Source organism: Chenopodium album, chromosome 13 (assembly GCF_948465745.1).
Source record: "Chenopodium album chromosome 13, dcCheAlbu1.1, whole genome shotgun sequence".
NCBI lineage: Eukaryota > Viridiplantae > Streptophyta > Magnoliopsida > Caryophyllales > Amaranthaceae > Chenopodium > Chenopodium album.
In genome coordinates, this window is record NC_137846.1 from 9,660,875 (window position 1) to 9,682,393 (window position 21,519).

Here is a 21,519-nt window from a genome sequence, read left to right on the forward strand (position 1 = left end):
GAGGGTTAAGATACAGTTAGGGTCCTTCTCCTTACTTCCAAAAAAAAATGGAATACGAAATACTAAATATACAATACCTAGTTCAAGAATAATTTCATAATATCTTGTAATTTAGATTTAACTAGTATTGCAAGGAAGATTTTGATGAAAATAGAAATGGGTCAATCAAATTGATGCACTCGAGTACAATAGAAATTGGCCTGGTCAGTCAAATTGATGTAGTCTAGAGCAGAGGTGTCAATTCGGATGATCAGATCAAGTCTGATATGGTCAGGTTTGGTTAATTTTTAAAGTTAAGTCATACTAAATTGTTATGTTCACGCGAGTTTAAATCCAAATCGGATATTTTTCGGTTCAGTTTCGGATCGGGTCGGGTCGAGTCGAGTGTGCTTTTGAACACCTCTAGTCCGGAGGGAGTAATAATAAAGATCACAAAAGTATTTCCTCCACCATATCATTTACCGCAATGTACAATCGCCTCTACCCAAAAGGAAGGCGAATGAATAAGTGGAGGTAATTTTCATTAATGAATCATTTGTTTGGTGGGTGTTATTATGGCACATGCCCTGAAAATTTGTATTCTAGCATCCAATTTGTTGGTTTTTCTTTCCCCTTATTTTCGGCTTAGAATGGTGTCTTTCGTACAATATTAATTAGTTGTATGATTTTGGAATTTATCAAAAAAAAAATCAAGTCAAAACTGAAAAGGATTTGGCATGTTGGGAGAGGACGTATACAAAATGAGTTAGTGTAAAAGCAGCGTCAGTTTTATGATTATTGTTCACAATTTTGAGACTCCAAAAATTGGTGCATGGCTTTGATTGTTTTCCATGAATGACGAACCTACTCACTGGTTACTCATTTATCACACTTCTTCTCGTCTTAAATGACATTGCTCATTTATATGACGATGCATGCGCATGTAAATCCGCCCATTTATTACCCTATCTAGTGTCTACTACAGGGACACAGGGTACACAAGTTAAGTAATTGATTGTAAACTCGGATCTATCTTCATCTTAATTTGCTTATTTGAACTTATTTGATCTGATCTAATTTGGTCTGGTCTGGTCTGATCTGACTGTCAGATTTGACTAAACTTTGACTTTAAGTATACGAGGAAACAACATATCAAGTGGGGTTTTGTTAGATTCTTAATAATGTGTATTTTATTAATATGTAATATTTATAATTTTTTTCTTTATGAAATTAAAAATATTTAGCGATAAAAAACTGTACATTAAACGATGATATGATCTGAACTTATTTTTTCTGAAATAAGTAAAAATAAGTTGAACCAAATAGGGCCTTAGGGTGTGTTTTATTCACCTAATTTTTACCGATATGAACTTATCTTAATTTATCTGAACTTATTAGACCTTATTAAAACTTATTTTTGTTGTAATTTGTACTTGGATAATCCTTATCTGAACTTAACTGAACTTATTACGCCTAAAATAAGTGAAAATAAGGTGAACAAAACATACCCTTATTTCGTCTAAATTTATAATTAAATGTATTAAAACTTCATTTTGTGTGTATTTCCTTAAACTTATTAACAATAACACTTATCTCAACTTATTTGATTTCGATGTAACTTATTTGACAGTGAAAATGGAATAGCTGAGTAAGAGTTTGTTCACATTTAGTGAATTGAACTGATTGGAGTTGAATTGGACTTAACTGAACTGAATAGAGCTGAAATGAATATTTTATGAGAAAAAGAAACTAGGAACTGAACTGAATTAAACTAAACTAAACTGAAATTAAGCTGAAGTGAACAGGCCCTAACTCCTTAGGCATAAATACGGTAGTGCGTATATTGAGTTGAAGCGATCAAGATATACATATCCTTGAAATAGTACTTCGTATTTTCTCTGTCTCAATTATTCATATTTAATAATCTCAAAAATAGAATTCAAAATGAAAAGAACATTATAAGTTATGTTCTTTTGAGTTGTTGTGGTTCACTCTGTTCTACTAAAAATACGCTCTACTCTACCAAATATTAATAATTTATTATGTTCTACTGACATCTGCTTTATTTTGCTCAGAAGCTTAAAAGAATATCACCTTTTAAGAAACTTCAAACATTGTAATTATTTTCTTTCCTATCACAAAGATGAAGTTTTTGATATCATTGTTTGGTCAAATAAGATCTAAATACGCTAATCCCAATAAACAATCTCCACATAAAGGATATCCTTCAATTTTCTAGTGTAAATGGGGATGTGATTATGTAGGCTTAACAAAAATTAATTTATACTTAGGACGTAGGACCATACTTATGTTTTTGGGAGTGGGGTTGTTTGTGTTTGCATAGGGCAAGAGCAGGACCACTTCATTACTGTACTTAATTAATTACTGGTACTAATAACGAAGTCTATAGTAATCTAAAAATAAATGGGGGTTGTGTCAAATTCTGTGCAAATTCGGAACATTAAATTTGTCCGTTTCGATTGTAAATGTATTTCCCTCTTTTCCGTGAAGTTGTGTTTGTAGTTTGTACTACCGTTGTTTTCTCTAGTCTATCCTTTCGGAAAATATTGTCTTTATTAGTTTTTGATAAGTCATTAGTGTATAACTTTAGTTAGACACTTGAATTAATTTTTGAAACAAGACACTTGAATTGCTAGGTGTTTTTTGAACAAGACACTTGAATTATTGACATACGTACAAATTAATATTCCATCATGTAAACTTTTAATTACAAAAAAAAAAAAATTGTTAAATTAATTGGTTAGATTTTAAGGATGGTGCTTAGGATATGAGATCAAATCTCACATGTATTATAGAGTATTTGTTCTCTCTAGCTCTTTTTACGTTAAAAAGATATTGATACTATCTTACTAAAACATTTTAGTTGAGTAAATCAGTATGAATTAAGGCTCCGATATTGAAATATATACAGTACATTGTATTAAAGGTTTAATTAAAAGAATAACTCGTACATCTTTTTTTTGTTTTAACTAATTTGTAAGTATATTTCTTGGTAAGGAGATGGAATTGAAAGATTATGTATTAGTTAAGTCGGATCGATTTCAGCTGAAAGCCTATTTAAATGTACAAATTACTTTTTAAAGATTACTTTTCATACACTGAGTTTCACTTTTTTTTAGCAAAACGAGCAAGGCATTTTTGCATTTCATTAAATTAAATCAAGTTCAAGCTTCTTAAAAAGAAGATATTATAGCTATTTAGGGCCTGTTCACTTCAACTTAATTTCACTTCAGTTTAATTCAGCTTCAATCAGTTCAGTTCAGTTCCAATCAATTCAATTCACCTCCTAATTTCCTTGTCTCATAAAATATTCATTTCACTTCAGTTCAGTTAAGCTCCAATAAGTTCAGTTCAATTCAAATCAGTTCAATTCAGTTTAGCTCAAATCAGTCAAATTCAACTCAATTCAACAAATATAAACGGAACTTTAATAGAATTTTTAGAAATGAAAGGAATCTATAGATGTTATTTTTTTTTCCTCCGATTTCCAATAAAACTACTTTTTAAAGTGAAAGAAACACTCAAGTACACAACTACACAACTACACACTATTGGCTAGCAACTTGTTTATTTTCCCTCAAAATAAATGTAGTACGTCATTTTTCATTTTTATATCATGGATGTCGGAGGCCTTCCAAAGGGAGGTTTGTGATATATGAGCAAATACATAACGAGGGGTATTGGGGTCATTTTATATAAATACATTTCTGAATTTAAAGTAGTATTATTGGGTTATCAATTGTACCACTGGATGATCAAATAGTATCATTGAACATTCAGTGGTACTATATATTCATTCAGTGGTATTCACTACGTGTAGAAATAATATCACTACATTGTCAACGATATTATCTAAGTTTTCAATGGTACATTTAAAAGTGATCCCACTTACCCATCTCTCTCCTCCTTTCTTTCACCCCCATGTGCTAGATTTAGAGTGTACCAGTGGGTGATTAATAGTATCACTAGATGATCAAATAGTATCATTGAACATTCAGTGGTACTATATATTCATTCAATAGTACTGTATTTTCATTCAGTGGTATTAATTACGTGTAGAAATAGTATCACTACATAGTAAATGATATTATATAAACTATCAGTGATACATTTAAAACTGATCTCACGTGCCCATCTCTCTCCTCCTTTCTCTCACCCCCATGTGCTTTATTAGTACTTCCTCTAGATGTCCCAAAAACCATGAGGTCCATGACCAATCGTACCATACTACCGTAGTTAAGGAATAAAAATGGTTAAATGGTACATTAGCCATATTTTTTTTTTTAGTCATAAATCTGAAAGATTCTTTTGTTTGAAGTCAACTAAAATTCTTACTCACTTTTAACAAATGAAAATTAAAATAATATTATGAGAATTCCAATATATTTCCATGTAAGATATATCAAGGAAAAGGGCTGTTAAAAGAAAATTGACATCTAGTGATATTCGTTTGAAGGGTTTGATGATCGAGCTTCCCCAAGTGACTACGTTTGACTTCCAGTGGAATTCGTTACTGGTCAATATTATTTAGAATTAAAGATGTCAGATTATTGTAATATTCTACTTATTTCCTGACAATTAATCTTAATTAAGTACAATCTTACCATAATTAACTTTAATTTACCTGACACATTTTTTTTTTTTTTTTTTGGAGAGGGCTTATACAGAATTTTTTTGTTTACTTTAATCGTGCATAAATGGAGGATATAATATAATACAATTATACAGGCAAATGGAGGATATAATACAATTATACATATACAAGTAGTACAACTATACAAGTATATTGTTTGTTAGGTAAAGTTATTACTATGCAGTAATACTCTACAAAATAACGTGTTACTTTTTTGTTCAGATATAATACTTTTCATTGTTGATATTGTAATTTGAATGAGCAACACCAACTAAAATTAGTCCGAACACCCGCGTAAAATGAATATTATTGACATTATTATTTTCTAATCTTCTTCGCTGACAGTGTGAGACTTTTAATTAGTTAAAGCATCAAACAATCACATATAAATATATAATTAACACTCTTGACGGTGGAATAGTTAAGGATCATGTGGATTTCAAGGAAAGCGGTGTTTTGATATGTTTAGAATATACTGTATTAATCGAGTTTTTTATTTTTTTAAAAAAAAATTAATTAATTACTACTGTGAACTTATCGTATATAGAGATGTACTTTGTATAGATAAGCGTAAGGAATGGGTGACTAAGTACAGAAACGAGACTGAAAAGATCTTGCAAAATCACTAATTAATTATGACATATGTTAAGTCTACAAACTAAACATTAACCTAAACATGGTACTCTACTATTATAAAAATCCAAACTATTAAAGGCTCCCCAAAATTTTCACATGATGTGATGATTAAAAAGTCCTATATTTTATTCAAGTTTACAAAAGTTATTATTTAGTTTATTAAAATTGCAAATTTAAATCAAGGTTCGTTATAACATGTTTGATAAAGAGTATTAGGTATAATTTTGTGACATAATCAGGGGCGGAGCTAGGGGGGCTGGCAGGGGCCCGGCCCCTGCAGTCCAATCTCGCGGTCCTTATTTTTTTTAATTGGACCCCTGTAAACTTTTGTGTTATATACTATTCAACTCCTTTACATTAAATAAGTTTGCTCATGATTTAGTGGTAAGTCTTTGGAATTTTACACAAGAGATGCAAAGTTCGAGTCTTCAAAGAGCAAAAACCTCCAGACTCTTCATTGTTCGCATACTTGATAGTTCATCCTCTACTTTATTTAATTTTTCCATCCACTAATTACTTAAACTTTCTTCAATTTCTTTTTTTATTTGTTCTCCCACTAATTTAGTTAACCTTTCTTCAATTTCTCTTCAATATCAAAATTCAATTTTCTATATTCAAACCAATCCTCAAGAGGATTCTAATTTCAACCCTAGAAATTCACCTTAATTGAATTGGTATGTTTTTTTTTTTTTTAATTCTTAATTTGAACTAGTTTCACTCATAATTGTTGTTTTGGTATGATGTATGAGACTTTTTTCTGTAAATTTTGTGAGGAATTTGTTTGATTAATGACTTTGCCCCCTTTTTTTGGGTCTTAATAATGCTTAATTGCTTATACTACTAAATTATTTTTTCAGTAATTCTATACATAATTGAACAATTGATTATAAAATGATAAGTGATAAATTTATTGATAATGTTGTATGTGAAATTGAGTATTTTATAAAGTATAAACAAGTAGTAGTATTGTAGTAATGTACTCCGTAGTATGTAGTTGAGTAAAAAAAAATGTAGTATGTAGTATGTAGAATACTAGAATGTAGTATGTAGTTGCTGATTGTAGTAGTACAGAGCAAATTAATTGATAATGACAATTGGTAAAATGTATTGTGTTATTGATTGATTTTTTTTTATTTTTTTTTTGTTGATATGCCTATGTTAAGGTTAAATTATGAAGACAAGAACGTTGGTTTTTTGAAGTATTGGTTTTTGAAGTATATTTTGAATATATATTTTTGGTTTTAAATTTTTTTGGTTGGTTAGCCCCCGTGGATTTAAAATCTTGGCTACGCCCCTGGACATAATACGTGCATAAACCTTTTGTAGTCGCTAAATACTCATAGCTTAACGTGAGTCTAAGCGGTCTCAAAACAGGCATATGTGAGAAGTGCTTCATATAATTAAGGTCTTGTTTAATTCACCTTATTTTTACTTATTTTAGAAAAAATAAATTCAGATTAGATCATCATTTCATGTGCAGTTTTTTATCGCTACATATCTTTAATTTCATTATAAAAAATTATGAAATTCACATACCAATAAAATACACATTATTACGAATCTAACAAGATTCCACTTGATATATTTTTCCCGTATAGATTATCATATATTTAAGGTCAAAGTTTGGTCAAATTTGACATTCAAATCAGATAAGTTTAGATAAGTAAAAATTAGGTAAACCAAACAAGCCCTAAGCTAGAGACAAAGAAAATTAAGAGTACTACACAAAATAATACGCGGAGTGTATCACTTGTAGTTGAGGAAGCTTTTAAAATGTATTCAAACTGAATATACAAAGGTTATGTTGTACTCTCTCCGTCCTTTTATCAAAGTCTCATTTCTCTTTATTATGTGAACAATAAATGTTAGAAATGAGACTCTAATTAAAGGACGAAAGGGAGTAGCTTTTAATAAAAAAAAACACCCAAAATTGAGTAATTTGATACAACTAGGAAGATTGGTCAAGAACAATGACGGAGACATAACACTCTCTTAACCTCTTGGTCCTCACACGAAGTAATTAATGAGAAGATATTGAGGTTTTTCTTGATTTCATAAACAGCCTATTGTGAGAATTTCATGCCGGAATAATCATTATGACTAGAGCTGTCAAAAGCTGACCCGACCCGAAATACCTATCCGAACCCGATTATTAATCGACCCGTCTTAACCTGAAAAAATGGTGACCCAAACTCGACCTGACCCGACCTGTAACCAACCCTAGACTCGAGTTAAGCCGAGTATTTGAGACCCGAACCCCGAACATGAATCGACCTGGAGATGACCCGACCTGAATGTAACCCGTAAATTATTGACCTGAATCAAACCCGACCCGAACCGAAATTGACCCAAACTGGTTTTAACCCGTCAAAACCCAAATTTAACCCAACCTGAATTCAAACCGATCTGTTCCTAACCTGACCCGAATTTAACCTGACCTATTACTAACTCGACTCAAAATTCAACCCGACCCGTTACAAACCCGACCTGAAATCAACCCGATTTTTTATTGACCCGACCCAAATTCAACCTGACTTATTATTAATCTGACCTGAATTTTACTGGAAATAATATGAACTTATAATATATATATTATCTAAACTTACTTGAACTTATTAGCTCGAATTTAAACTTCTCTGAAATTATTTCTCTTACAATAAATGAAAAAATTGATAATGATTAAACGTGAACGTCATTACATGAACTGTTAACAAACCGATCCAAAAAAATATAATTGAACCTAATATGACCCGACCTGGTATCAACCTTAAACCCAGATTAACCCAATATTTTGATACCCAAATCCGAACATGACCTAACTTGGAAACGACTCGACTTGATTATAATAACCCGCAAATTATTCCGAGAATGACAAGACTTGGAAAGGACCGACCTGATTATAACCCGAAAATTATTGACTTGAACCGAACCCGAGAATGACCCGACTTGGAAATGACCCGACCTGATTATAACCCGCAAATTATTGACTTGCTGACTTGAACCCTGAGAATGACTTGACTTGGAAATGACCCGACCTGATTATAACCTGCAAATTATTGATTTGAACCGAACCCGACTTGAATCCGAGAATGACCCGACTTGAAAATGACCCGACCTAATTATAACCCGCAAATTATTGACTTGCCGACTTGAACCCGAGAATGACCCAATTTGAAAATGACCCGACCTGATTATAACCCGCAAATTATTAATTTGAACCGAACCCAACTTGAATCCGAGAATGACCCGACCTGATTATGACCCGCAAACTATTGACTTGAACCGAACCTGACTCAAACCCGAGAATGACCCAACCTGATTCTAACCCGCAAATTATTGACTTGAACCGAACCCGACTCGAACCCGAGTATGATCCTAACCCGTTTTAACCCATAAAAACCCGAATTAAACCCGACCTATTATTCACCCGAACCGAATGTAACCCGGCCTGTTATTAATGACAGGCTCAAGTCGTATTCACCCAATCAAAAATAAAACCTAAATCCACTAACTATGTAGATAGGGAAGAAGGGTCGAACCACAGGGAAACAAGTCAATTTATTCCTAATTAATTAAAAGCAATCTAAATTATCAAGTAACCAAATTATTATTAAAAGGGTAATTAAACTACTAAAAGTAAGAGTAGGAAGGAATAAAAGTAAGAGGTAAACCAATGAAAGAAAAGCCTAGGGCATAGGTTCACCAATAAACAATATTCCAGGGTAAAACATGACAATCAATCATCAATGCATCAATTAAACAGATCATAAAGGGCTTTCGCTACGTATTACAATCACAGAGTTAATTTACCGGTATTAAATCTCCTCTCGAATCTCGACTTAACCATTTATAAATTAATCCGCCTATTGAAACTAAGCCTAAACATCAATTCTCATCTCTCGAATCTCGAATCAATATTGCTAAACTCATACAATTAAATCTGGCCAAACCTAATTGCATAGCATTAAATCAATCAATAGGAAAATAATTAAGCATTGACAATCAACAATCATAAATAACCCCTTCATATTATTTATTGGATCCCCATAAATCCTAGAAATAAAACTACTCACTCATAATTAAATCTAAACTAAATAAAACAATTAAATAATCCATTAGAGAATAAAGAAATAAAATTGTTGAAATTAATAGAGAAGAAATCGTTACCAAAATCAATGGAACTACAAAGTTGAGCAAGAACAAAGTTGAGAGAATTTTTGAGAGAGAAAATAATCTAAATAGAGAGAGAAAGTCTAAAAAAAGAAGGTAAAACCAAGATTCCGTACTAAAATCGTACTTAAACAACTCTAAAAACAATCCTAATTAAAAACTAAGAATTCGGCAAATCTGAACCCTCAAAAACACGCGCCCGATCGGGCCAAGGGCCACCGATCGAGCCCGCCTTTTTCTTCGCAACTCTCCTGGGTAGCCGCGCCCCCCTGATCGGGCGTAAGCTTGCCCGATCGGGCCCGGTCTCTTCCTCGAGGCTTGGATTTCGATTGGGCTTGATTCTTCGGCCCAATTCGGATTTCCTCTTCGGGTCTTGAATACTTGGTCCAAATGCCCCGATATCACTCACCGAGCCCTTAATCACCGGCTCTAACCGGTCCTGGGCTTCAAAGATGATCGTGTCCTCCTAATGTCCGTAGTTGCTCCATGAAAAACCCGGAAAACGCTCCAAAAATGCAATTTCCTATAAAAGTCAAGCAAAACTACAAAAACACTAGAAAACACCCATTAGTAATAAAAGTTGCTCTAAAGAGCCAAAAACACTACTAATTATGACCAACGGACGGGGGTAAAATACTATATAAATTGGACACATCAATTAACCCGACCCAAACCCGATAAGATGTAAGACCTGACGTGACCCGACTCAAGCATGACCTAACCCGAACCCGACCCGCATATGTTACGGCATCAACCCAAATTGACCCGACCCGAGTTGACCCGACCCATTCTTACCTGACCCAAACCCAACCCGTTTACCCGAATTGACAGCTCTAATTATGACTCATAATTTTTTTAAACTACTAATTTAATTATAGGAAAAAGATTTATGCAGCCGTAAGGGTTGCATATAAGATGCTAAAAATGGAAAATATTGACAATAAATAAACATTTATTACACCGATTTACTCGTGAATTGTCGATAAATTTTCAACTTAATATAAAAAATAGAAGTATATTAAATGTTTATATGCAGCCCTAAGGGTTGCATATAGCATTACCCTTACTTATATTACTAATATTTTTGTCTCCGACTATAAGAAGTCATTTATACGGAGTAATAATAATTATGTCAATGAGATTCAAGGATGATAATGAGGCAGGTTTTAATAGAGACCCGCGTCACATTTGCTCCATATAAATGCGGATAGGTGAAGGTCCATTAAAAGATGATGGAAAGAAGATAGGGATAAAATCATTTTCATTAATTTATTTTTCTTTTTTTCATAACATTATAAAAATTAATTAACATAAAAATATAGAAAAACTCAAAAACTCGTCCGGTGTGGATTTGGATCGATTTTACTAGTCTAGTCCGAGTCCAATCCAAACAAAGTCGTTGGTCTAGTCTTCAGGTCTTGATTTTTAATTTCCAATTTTCGGTTCGATGTGATCCTGACTGGTAAACAACCTTAAAAAAAAAACTAAGAATCTGTTCTCATTTACTGAATTGAGATTAACTGAACTGGATTGAATTGATTGGAACTGAACTGAATAGAGCTAAAATGAATATTTTATGAGAGAAGGAAATTACGAGCTAAGCTGAACTGAACTGAATTAAACTGAACTGAAATTAAGATGAAGTGAACAGGCCCTAAATAAGCTGAAAATAAGCCCAAAATTAATTAATCAAAAAAATAAAATAAAAATTGTATCCCACATAATACATATTACATACCATAAGTCAGTAGGCTTAAGGGAGTATACAAGCTTACCTTGACCTTAAAATCTTCAATTATAGAGTACCAAATTCACAATTAACTCTTGATCTGATATAGAGAGGGAAAAAATGGCAATGCATTAGTTGGTGGTGTCATATCGTTATGTGAAACTGTCAAAGGAGAATTGTGTCTCTACGACATTACCTTTTTTTTTTTTTTTGACACGGTTTACCTTTTTCATTTTAGCTACATAATCCTACCGTCCTTAAATATTTGTCAATTGTCACCAATTGGCCGGCATGTAATGATAGATTTAGGAGAAGGGGAATGTTAGAATGTTTAAAGTATGTGATTCCATGAGTAAATATATAGTACTCCATAGTCCATACATGAGTAAGCAACTAAGCAATAGAATGCGACTGAATACGTTTAAGCGTTTGACTAGGCATATTAGTTAAGAGATAGGAATATCTTTGACTATCAATATAGAGTAAATTAAGGGATTACACAATTAAAGGTCTGTTCACTTCACCTTAATTCCAGTTCAGTTCAGTTCCAATCAGTTCAATTCAGCTCTTAATTTCCTTCGCTCATAAATTTTTCAGTACACTTCACTTCAGTTCAGCTCAGCTCAATTCACTAAATGTGAACATATCCTAACACAAACATGTTTACCAATTTTTATTTTTTTTTTTAAAAAAAAAAAAAAAAAAAAAAACATGCTAACTGAATTTTAAGAGTTACAGAGTAGAGTAAATTCTAATCCGATCTGAAATATATATCTGATATACAGAGCATATAGGGTTGAGGTCGGAAACAGAGTAATTTAAATATTCATAGGAGTATAAGTACAAAGTATATGTCTACATCCAGGGACAGGATTCACAGGAAATAGAAATGATACACAGCACTCGACATCAGAAAAGAGCAAGAAGCCATGAACTCCGTATGTCATTTTGACTCCAAAAAAAAAAAAAAAAAGAAAAAGAAACAAACAAAACTCAAACGTGTAGTTTCCTAAAAAATTCTATGAAAAAATCTTTATTCAAAAGTGATGAACCCATACCTACCATTCTTCCTCCTTTGTAGTTTGTAGCTTTGTACAATACTTCCTCCGTTCTTCTTCAATAAATTAATTACTTTGTATAATTTTCATAGTTTCTAAAATGTTCTTTTTATTTGAAATCTAAATACGAGTATCATTTACAACTTAAGAGAACCTTCTAAATTATTTCACATAATAAATAAAAATATGGAAAATGGGATTTTGTTTTGATTCATCTCAATGATTACTTTTAGAATACAGAGTATGAAGTATCAAACTTTTACAAAATACAAGTATAGTTTTCACAAATATGTACTCCGTAACTAAAGATATTAATGATTTAAAATATGCTTTAGCAATAATAAACATATCAAATTGAAAATATTACTTTGTGTGTGCAAAATTCTATACCCCGCATTTGGCTAATATACATCGAGATAAATCTAATATAATAATCTTTGTTTATAACCAGAAAAAAATAGTCGTAAGAATGAAAGAAGTACAAAAAACCTCTCGTTAAACACTTAAACCCCTCATACCCCTACAAAAGAAGAAAATCGTAGGTAAGCCACTACACCTTGTTTCATGCATTTGGAAAATTATGAAATAAAATTGCCTCACAACAAGAAAAGGGCCGTTTTGCGACGGAAATAATTCGTCGCAAACTGGCAAAATTCCGTCGCAAAGTGACTTTGCGACGGATTTCCGTCACAGGCATGGCGTCGCTCGAACTTTCGTAGCAAACAGTCCTTTTGTGACGGAATATCCGTCGCAAAACGAATTGCGACGGATTTTGCGACGGAAAGGTAGTTGTAGCTGAAAACAACATTTGCGACGAAAATTCCGTAGCAAGAGGAATCATTTTGCGACGGAATATTCCGTCACAAATTTTGCGACGGAATGTATTTCCGTCGCAAAATGGATTCTTTTGCGACGGAATAGTCCGTCACAAATTTTGCGACGGAATGTAATTCCGTCGCAAAATGAAGTTTTTTGCGACGGATTATTTTCCGTCGCATGTGTGCGACGGAAAATAATGCGTCGCAAAATACTCCATTTTGCGACGGAATTACATTCCGTCGCAAAGTTATTGTAATTTTAATTTTTTTTTTTTTTGTATTTTGTTTTTTTTCCTGGAACCTGTATTCCTGCAATCCTGTTTAATTTTTTTGTATTTTGTTTTGTTTTCCTGGAACCTGTATTCATGCAATCCTGTTTAATAAAATACGTGCATTTAAAATAATTTCAGTCAAAAAGTCCACGCCCTAACATAATTCAAATATATACAACACGTAGCCGTAACTACCAAGTACGGTACATGATATTAACATATAATTAAACAATTATGGTATTCACATTGCACACTGTACCATGGTATCTGTCAAATGTAAGGAATGAAAGGGTAAAGTTCATCAATTCCTTTAAAATGAAAATTAGATATTACACAAGATAAGATGGAAAATTAACGAATTCATTCGAGCAATAATTTTTTTCTTCTTAGGTCTTCCAAGGGCATTGTTGTAGTACCAAACCAGCTTCACCTGCACACAAACAAAAAATTCCCTAACCCTCGTGTCAAGATAACACTCATAAACAAAATAACGCGTATGTTAGCACAAAACTTCACAGAGAACTTACTAGTTACTACTTACCTGAGTATCATTAGCTTCTGATCCACTATTTACAAAAAAGGCTTTTGCCATTTTTCGTGCTGTAAAAGTCTGTAAAAGCTCCTCAGCAAGATCCTGCAGAATTGACCAAATGATTACTATGTCAGAACTTATGTCAGAGATGTGATCATCTGAATTATGATTAGAAATGAATTACATATATACCATTTCTTGCTTTCTGTAGTTGAGTCTACTGATGCATTACTTGCACTAGCATATCTGGTCAGTTTTGAGGCCCTGGGGGCAGAAATGGCAGCATGTTTCATTGTTTCTGATTTGAACTCGACTGCAGAATCGAAAATGCAGCAAACATTTGTCAGGAGTACATAAGGTACACAAAATGAGCAACTAGCCTAAATAATCCAGTCAATTGTAAAAATCAATTTTATCAAATGAAGCTAACATATATATGTCTGTTTTTTTTTTTTTTTTTTTTTTTTTTTTGACAGAAACAGATATATAATGTTACATGCTATCAAATGGAATAATGTTAACAATGATCATGCAAGTAAACTAAACATTAAGCAAGCATTGCTAATGGACTAATAAGACTCTAAATTTGGCAGGAAGGACTCAAAGACCTTGATGGCCTTAGAGATTGATTGAATGAAATGTTTCATATTCGCGGTATAATCTTCAAAAGAGAGATGATATATATATATGTATAGTGTTTTGAATAAGGGAAATTTCAAGAATTATCCTCAAAAGACAGTGAGATATTATGTCGAAGTATTAATGAACATGATACATTTGATTCTAATTAGTACAAATTTATAAAGCAATTAATGATAGAGTTAGGCAGTAAATGTTGAATTTTGTTGAAGTGTTCAAGTAAATGACAGCTTAGTTTTCTAAGAAAATCTGAATTCATGATTGTCTACTCGTACTAAGGAATTTACTATGCATCATGCATGAACTACTAAAGAGAGCCACATAAAGGCAGACGATACAGTGTGCAATGTGAATACCATAATTGTTTAATTTAAACAAGTTTAAAGCAAGTGATGAAACACATATAATTAACACACAATTACCCACATTCAAATAAACATACATACACTAACATGTATTTTTAAATTAACATATATTTTAAACTAATCTAACATATATTTTAAACTAATCTAACATATATTTTAAACTAAACTAACATACATTATAAACTAACTAACATATATTTTAAACTAAAATAACATACATTATAAACTAATCTAACATATATTTTAAACTAAACTAACATACATTAAACTAATTCTAACATTGCAATATATCTTAAAAATTAAACTAATTCTAACATTGCAATATAAATTAAACTACACTACACTAAACACAAGTAATTAAATAATAAAATTTAGTTACAAATTAAATTAAAAAACATAATTAGAAAAAGTTAGGGTTTACATTAAAATTAAATTGAAAACAAAAACAAAGGGGGATAGTGGAATACTCACCGGGATTTGAGGGTGTTGTGGCGGAAATCCGGCTGCCGGAAGGAGGGTGGTGTGGTGGCTGCACACCGCCGGCGAACGGAGGGGCGTGAGTGGGCTTGAACGGAGGGGGTGGCGTGGGTGGGCGTGAGTGCGCGTGAGTGGGAGTGAACGGAGGGGGTGGGCGTTAGTAGGTGTGAGTGGCCGGATTCCGGTCGTTCCGGTGGCGACAGCGGCGGTGAAGTGGCCGGATTTTCTTTCTCTCTCTACGCTTTCCTCTATCTCTCTCTACGCTTTCCTCTTTCTGTTCTTCGTTTTCTTTTTCTCTCTCCTTCAGCGAAACTTCAGTTTTTTTTAAAAAAATTTAAAAACTTTTTGCGACGGAATTTCCGTCGCAGAATCCGTCGCAAAATGTTTTTTTTTTATTTTTTTTTTAATATTGTTTTGCGACGATTATTTCCGTCGCAAACAAACTTTTGCGAGGGAATAAATTCCGTCGCAAACTTTGCGACGGAATTTCCGTCGCAAAAGTTTGTTTCCGTCGCAAAGTTGCGACGGAATTTATTCCCTCGCAAATTAACCCTTTTTGCGACGGAATTGTAGTCCGTTGCAAGGTTTCCGTCGCAAAATGACCTATTTCTTGTAGTGCCTTTTTCTGTGGCACTGTCACCCTACCCTCTTTCCTCCCTTCTTTGAATTAGCCGACAACACTACAACGAACATTGAGAGAGATATTTTTCAAGTGAGATGAAACATGAAAGCCAAAAGACCTATGTTAATGCTCGTAATCTCTTTTTTCTTTTTCTTTTCTTTTATTTTTTTGTTTTTCTTTTCGTTGTCTCCTAAATTTACATGCTTTTAATGACGATCACATAAATGATCAATGCAATTATAAGTTCAAAAAAGCTACACATTTTAGTGAAAATCAAATTGTACGAGTACCAACTTAAAGTTAGCTTTGCCCTTCAATGCCCCATACTATCTTTCTAGCTACTTAAGTGGTCACTAGCACAACTCCCCCACCCCCCCCCCCCCCCCTCCTTTTCATTTTGTTTAAGGTTAAATCCAATACTTGTACACTCGTATTACAACACGTGAATACAATTAGGGCATATTCATTTCATCTTAATTTCATTTCAGTTAAATTAAGTTCCTCACCAATGAGTGGTACAAGAATTTTATATGCGATACAAGAATTTTACATGAGGATGTAGTGAGAGTGGCTTGACTATGGGTAGTACCTTAGTTTTATTTTGCTTTTGTTATTTTCTCAGGGCTTTCCCCTCTTTTGCACCAAAAAAAAAAAAATCTCCTTATACTATGTATCAGGGAAATTTATTAAAATGTACAGAGTAAAAGTTTTCATATTTAAGAAAAAAAATTAATAGACGATTTTTTATTTTTTTAAAAAAAATATACTCATAGAATATAAAAATTAAAATTTTAAAATAAAACCACAGCTTATTCGAGAAGCTAAGCTAAAAATCTAAAGCTTCTTTAAGAAGCTATAACAAAAGCTTCTAAAATAGGCTTAGAGCAAATAGCGGCGAATAAGGAGATGACAGTCACCACCAAATCGTCGGGAACTAAGGGTCTATTCTGATTTACTGAACTGATTGGAGCTGAACTAAACTGAATATAGCTGAAATGTGTTTATGTGAGAAGGAAATTAGGAGCTGAGCTGATTGGAGCTGAACTGAACTGATTGTAGCTGAACTAAACTGAAATTAAGATGAAGAGAACATGCCCTAAATCCAAACGACAACAAAGAAGTACTTGAACTTAGGCCATGTTCTGATTTACTGAACTAAGTTCAGCTGAACTGAACTAATTGAAGCTGAACTGAACTGAACTAAAATGGATTGTTTACGAGAGAAGGAAATTAGGAGCTGAACTAAACTGAATTAAACTGAAATTAAGCTGAAGAGAACATGCCCCTAATTATGTTGCCAACAAGTGATGAGTTAAGGTTGTGGTCTCTTAAACCTTTTTTTAGTATTTGAACTTAATAATGTTCAGGCCAATTTTGCTTAGATTTTTTAAATCAAAACGAATGTAACCTAGTTGTGTTCAAAAATAGGTGAAGGTCAGAAAAATGAATTGAATAGACCTTGAATTGAATGGAATTGAAGATAACTAATTTGATTTTTAAATCGACAAAGTTTGGAAACCAATCTTCAGACCAATTCGGTCCAAAAATCTCTCATTCTAGTTGGTAGGGGTGTTCGCGGTGCAGTTTGTAATTTTTTCAAACTGCACCAAACCGCACCGCAAAGTGCGATTTGGTGCAGTGCAGTTTGCGATTTAACCGTATTTTATTAAAATTGTAATTATTCATTTTAAAACAAAACGTTTATTTTATTTTATAATTATTAGTTTATAATTCAAATATTAAACTCTTTTATTAACCTTTAAATAACTAATAGTTAAAGATTAGCTCATATATTTTAGTTCTTTTATATAATTTTAATGAAAATATAATATAAAAATCGCAAACTGCATTAAAGTGCGGTTTGGTGTCAATATTTTTGGAAACCGCACCAAACCGCAAACCGTGGTTTGATCATTTTTAAAAACCGCACCATAATTTTCAAACCGTAAACCGCACCAAACCGCAAAATTGCGGTTTGGTGCGGTCTAAAGCACACTCTGTATAGCCCTACTAGTTGGTCCGAATCTCTTAAAAACTAGTCTTAAGTATTCAAAATCTTTCTGCATCACACTATCTTACTATGACGTGTTATAAACCAAAAAAGCCATAGGCGTCATATTACACTTGACTAAGATCACACATATATACAATCATACACCTACATCACTATAATTATAATCCTCAACATATCTGGACTTAACCCAAGTATACTTATTTTGAAAATGTACTTTACTAATTATAACAATAATACAAATATAAACATAAAAAATTTGTTTTAAGTGGAATACCCCAGCTCATTTCTACTAGTCGTACTAGCTAGTAAGCACTGTACCATACTCTAATCGTACAACAACCAAACTTTAATAATACAACCAAAACTATAACTTAAAAAATAAATAAAAATAACAATACTAGAAATAAAACAAAAGATATTTATAATTACGTTGCACCTTCATTCTTCACTTGGCAAAACTGTCCACATCTTACTACTACGTATTCATTTTCTCTCTCCTCCCTCACTCCCCCTAGCCTATCCATCTATCTATACATACAAACCCTTCGAAAACAAACACCTAAAAGAAAAAAACATAAAATAAAATAATTTCACTTGAATTGCATTTTCTCTCTCTTCTTTAAACCGCCTCCCTCTTTTTTAGCTTGTGAGCTGCTCTCTACTCCACTTCTTAGCCACCTCTTCCTTACTTTCTCTCTCCTCTTTTTTCTTCTTTCTTTCTTTTAATACCCTTCAATTTCAACAGATCTCTTTCAGTATTCACACTTTCTTACATTATGAACAAGCAAGATTTCTTAAAAACCCAGGTATATATTTCATTCTTTTCTACTTTTATTTTTGTTATTATTATTTTTTTTGGCTCAAATAATTTGAACTAATGTGTATTAATTAATGGGTTAATTTTTGTTTATTTTGTAGAGTTGTGTTCTTAGAGTGAACATACACTGTGATGGCTGCAAGAGTAAAGTCAAAAAAATCCTCCAGAAAATTGATGGTAATTTTTTTTTTTAATAATAATTATTATTACTCCGTATTTCATTTTTCTTAGATCTGAAATTACTGTATTTTTGTTACACTAGTTACATTACCTACTCATGTCTCTCTGTCAGTAGTTATATAGTGTAACCTTGGTTATATTGTACTTACTTATTATTATGATTTTTGATTATGTCTCACAAATAATACCCTTTATTGCAAATAATAATAAACGATGTTGAACATGTTATAACAACGGTCTAATTAAACTTGGTTAATGGCCAATTTTTTTTTCAGGGGTTTATAAGACAGAAATAAATTCAGAGCAAGGAAAGGTGACGGTAACTGGGAGTGTAGACCCAGAAGTATTAATCAAAAAGCTTGAGAAAAATGGCAAGCATGCTGAGTTATGGGGCCCAGCAAAAGGCTCTAACAACAACAATAACAACTTCATGAATCAGTTTATGAATGTTAATAATCAGATGAAAAACTTCAATTTAGACGGGGGTAAAAATGGAAAAGACAATAACAAGGGTCAAAAAGGTGGTGGAGGTGGCGGTGGTGGTAAAGATCAGCACAAAGGTGGACAACAACACCAGCAACAACAACCACCACCTCAGCAACAATTGCAACATTTGCAGTTTCTTCAGCAACTTCAGCAACAGCAACAGATGAAAGGAGGACAAGGGGCGAAAATGATGGCTGCTCCGCCTAAGGAGCAGCAGCAGAAGGCGGTGAAGTTTATGGGTCCACCTGAGGATGATTTCGATGACGAGTATGACGATGATGATGAGTTTAGTGATGAATTTGACGATGAATATGATGATGAGTATGATGAGGATGATTTGGATGATGATGTTTATGGTGGGGTGCATCACCAGCATCAGGCGGTTAAGAGTGGAGCTGTTATGATGGGTAAGGAAGGAAAAGGCGGTGCGGGTGATAATAAGAAGGGGAAGAATGGGGGTGGTGGTGGAGGTGGGGATAAGAAGGGTAAAGATGGAAAGAGTGGTAAGAAGGAAGGTGGTGGTGGTGGGGGGATGGCTAGTATGATTAAGGGTATGTTAGGGGGTGGTGGTGGAAATAGTGAGAAAAAGAAGGGTAATGATGGAAAGAAAGATGGTAAAAATGGTGGGAATAATAACAAAGGAGGTGGTGGTGGTAAAAATGGTGAGCATGGTAAAAATGGTGGGGGTAAAAATGGGGGAGGAGGGGGTGAGGGTAAAGTGGTAAAACATGTGACATTTGAGAGTAATAATAAAGGTGGTGGTAAAAATGGTGGTGGTGGGGGTAAAAATGGAGGAGGGGGTAAAAAAGGGGGAGGTGGCGGGGGCGGTGGTGGAGGAGAAGGGAATATGATGAGTATGGGGCAAAAGGGTAATTTCCCAATGGGTCAAATGGGAATGGGCCCGGCCGCAGCAGGGTTGCCAGCTACTCACATGATGATGAATGGTGGTGGGCCCGGAGGTGGAGGTGGTGGTGGGTATTATCAAGGGATGGGTCCAGGTCAAGGCCCAAGTCCAGCCCAATTCAATTCCCAGCAGCAGCAGTATATGGCAATGATGATGAACCAGCAGAGGATGAATGGTGGCGAGGGTTATGGGATGATGGCGCCGCAGGCGGCTCAGCCGATGAATATGATGTATGGAGGGCGGCCACCGATGGGGCCGATGGGCTACGCACCTTCAATGGTTCCTCCTCCGGGGTACCATGACCCTTACACTTCCTATTTTAGTGATGAAAATACTGAGAGTTGCAGTATTATGTAAATTCTTCTCTGTAATTTTTAATTTTGGTAATTTATTTTGAGGATATGTTTTTAACTAGGTTAGATTAATTAAAAATCTAGTGTGTGGGTTTTAGAGCCTGGTAATTTAGTTTCATGTGGGCTTTTTAATTTTATTTTGGGGTAATTTAGTATGAATGTAGTGCTTTTAGTTCAACTTGAAGAGTTGATAATGATAAGTGTCATTCTCGTGTAAGAAGAATAGGAAAATGGAAGTTTTTGTTTATTGGTAATATATGGTACTCCCACTAATCCACTTGAAATCTTTTATTGTGAATTTCATGTAACTTTCATTTTCATGCTATTTTCTCCATAGTCTTAATCAACTAGTTTTTGTCCAACTTTTGATGTCTTTGTCAATTCATTTAGTGAGATTCATAATTTTGGTGAAGAGTTAAGATCGTGTTTTCATTTGTCTATAATAACATATCATTCCGCCAATTATTTAGAGTTTTCGAGCTCATGAAATGTGAACATGATTGTATTTATTAACGTGACAACTAAATCGGAATAAAGTGCAAAATGATAAGTCTCGCCAAAACCCTTTTTTGACTCAAATTTGGAGTGATTTAATTTTATCAGGTCGGATGATTATAATCCAAACTATGCTTCTAAGCTGGTCCATCCAAAATAGAGTTTTGAGTTTTTGACCCAAAGATTAACTTTAAGTGGACAGGATGAGTTCTCCCAACTGAGTATTGAACACCTGATCAGGTCATGTGTGGTATTGACTTTTAGATTAACTACATTGCTTTTTTGACTAACGGACTGATTTGGGTGAATTTGGCGTGGT

General features: G+C 33.5%; 1 protein-coding gene across 1 annotated transcript; it reads left to right on the forward strand.

The window, feature by feature from the left end:
* Nucleotides 1-18,451: 18,451 nt before the first annotated feature.
* Nucleotides 18,452-20,989, forward strand: LOC145574542 (uncharacterized). Its single transcript, XM_081632360.1, has 3 exons — nt 18,452-18,771; nt 18,884-18,959; nt 19,238-20,989. Exons 1-3 carry the CDS (start codon nt 18,742-18,744, stop codon nt 20,707-20,709), a joined length of 1,578 nt encoding a protein of 525 aa, XP_081488486.1. The 5' UTR covers nt 18,452-18,741; the 3' UTR covers nt 20,710-20,989.
* Nucleotides 20,990-21,519: the final 530 nt, after the last annotated feature.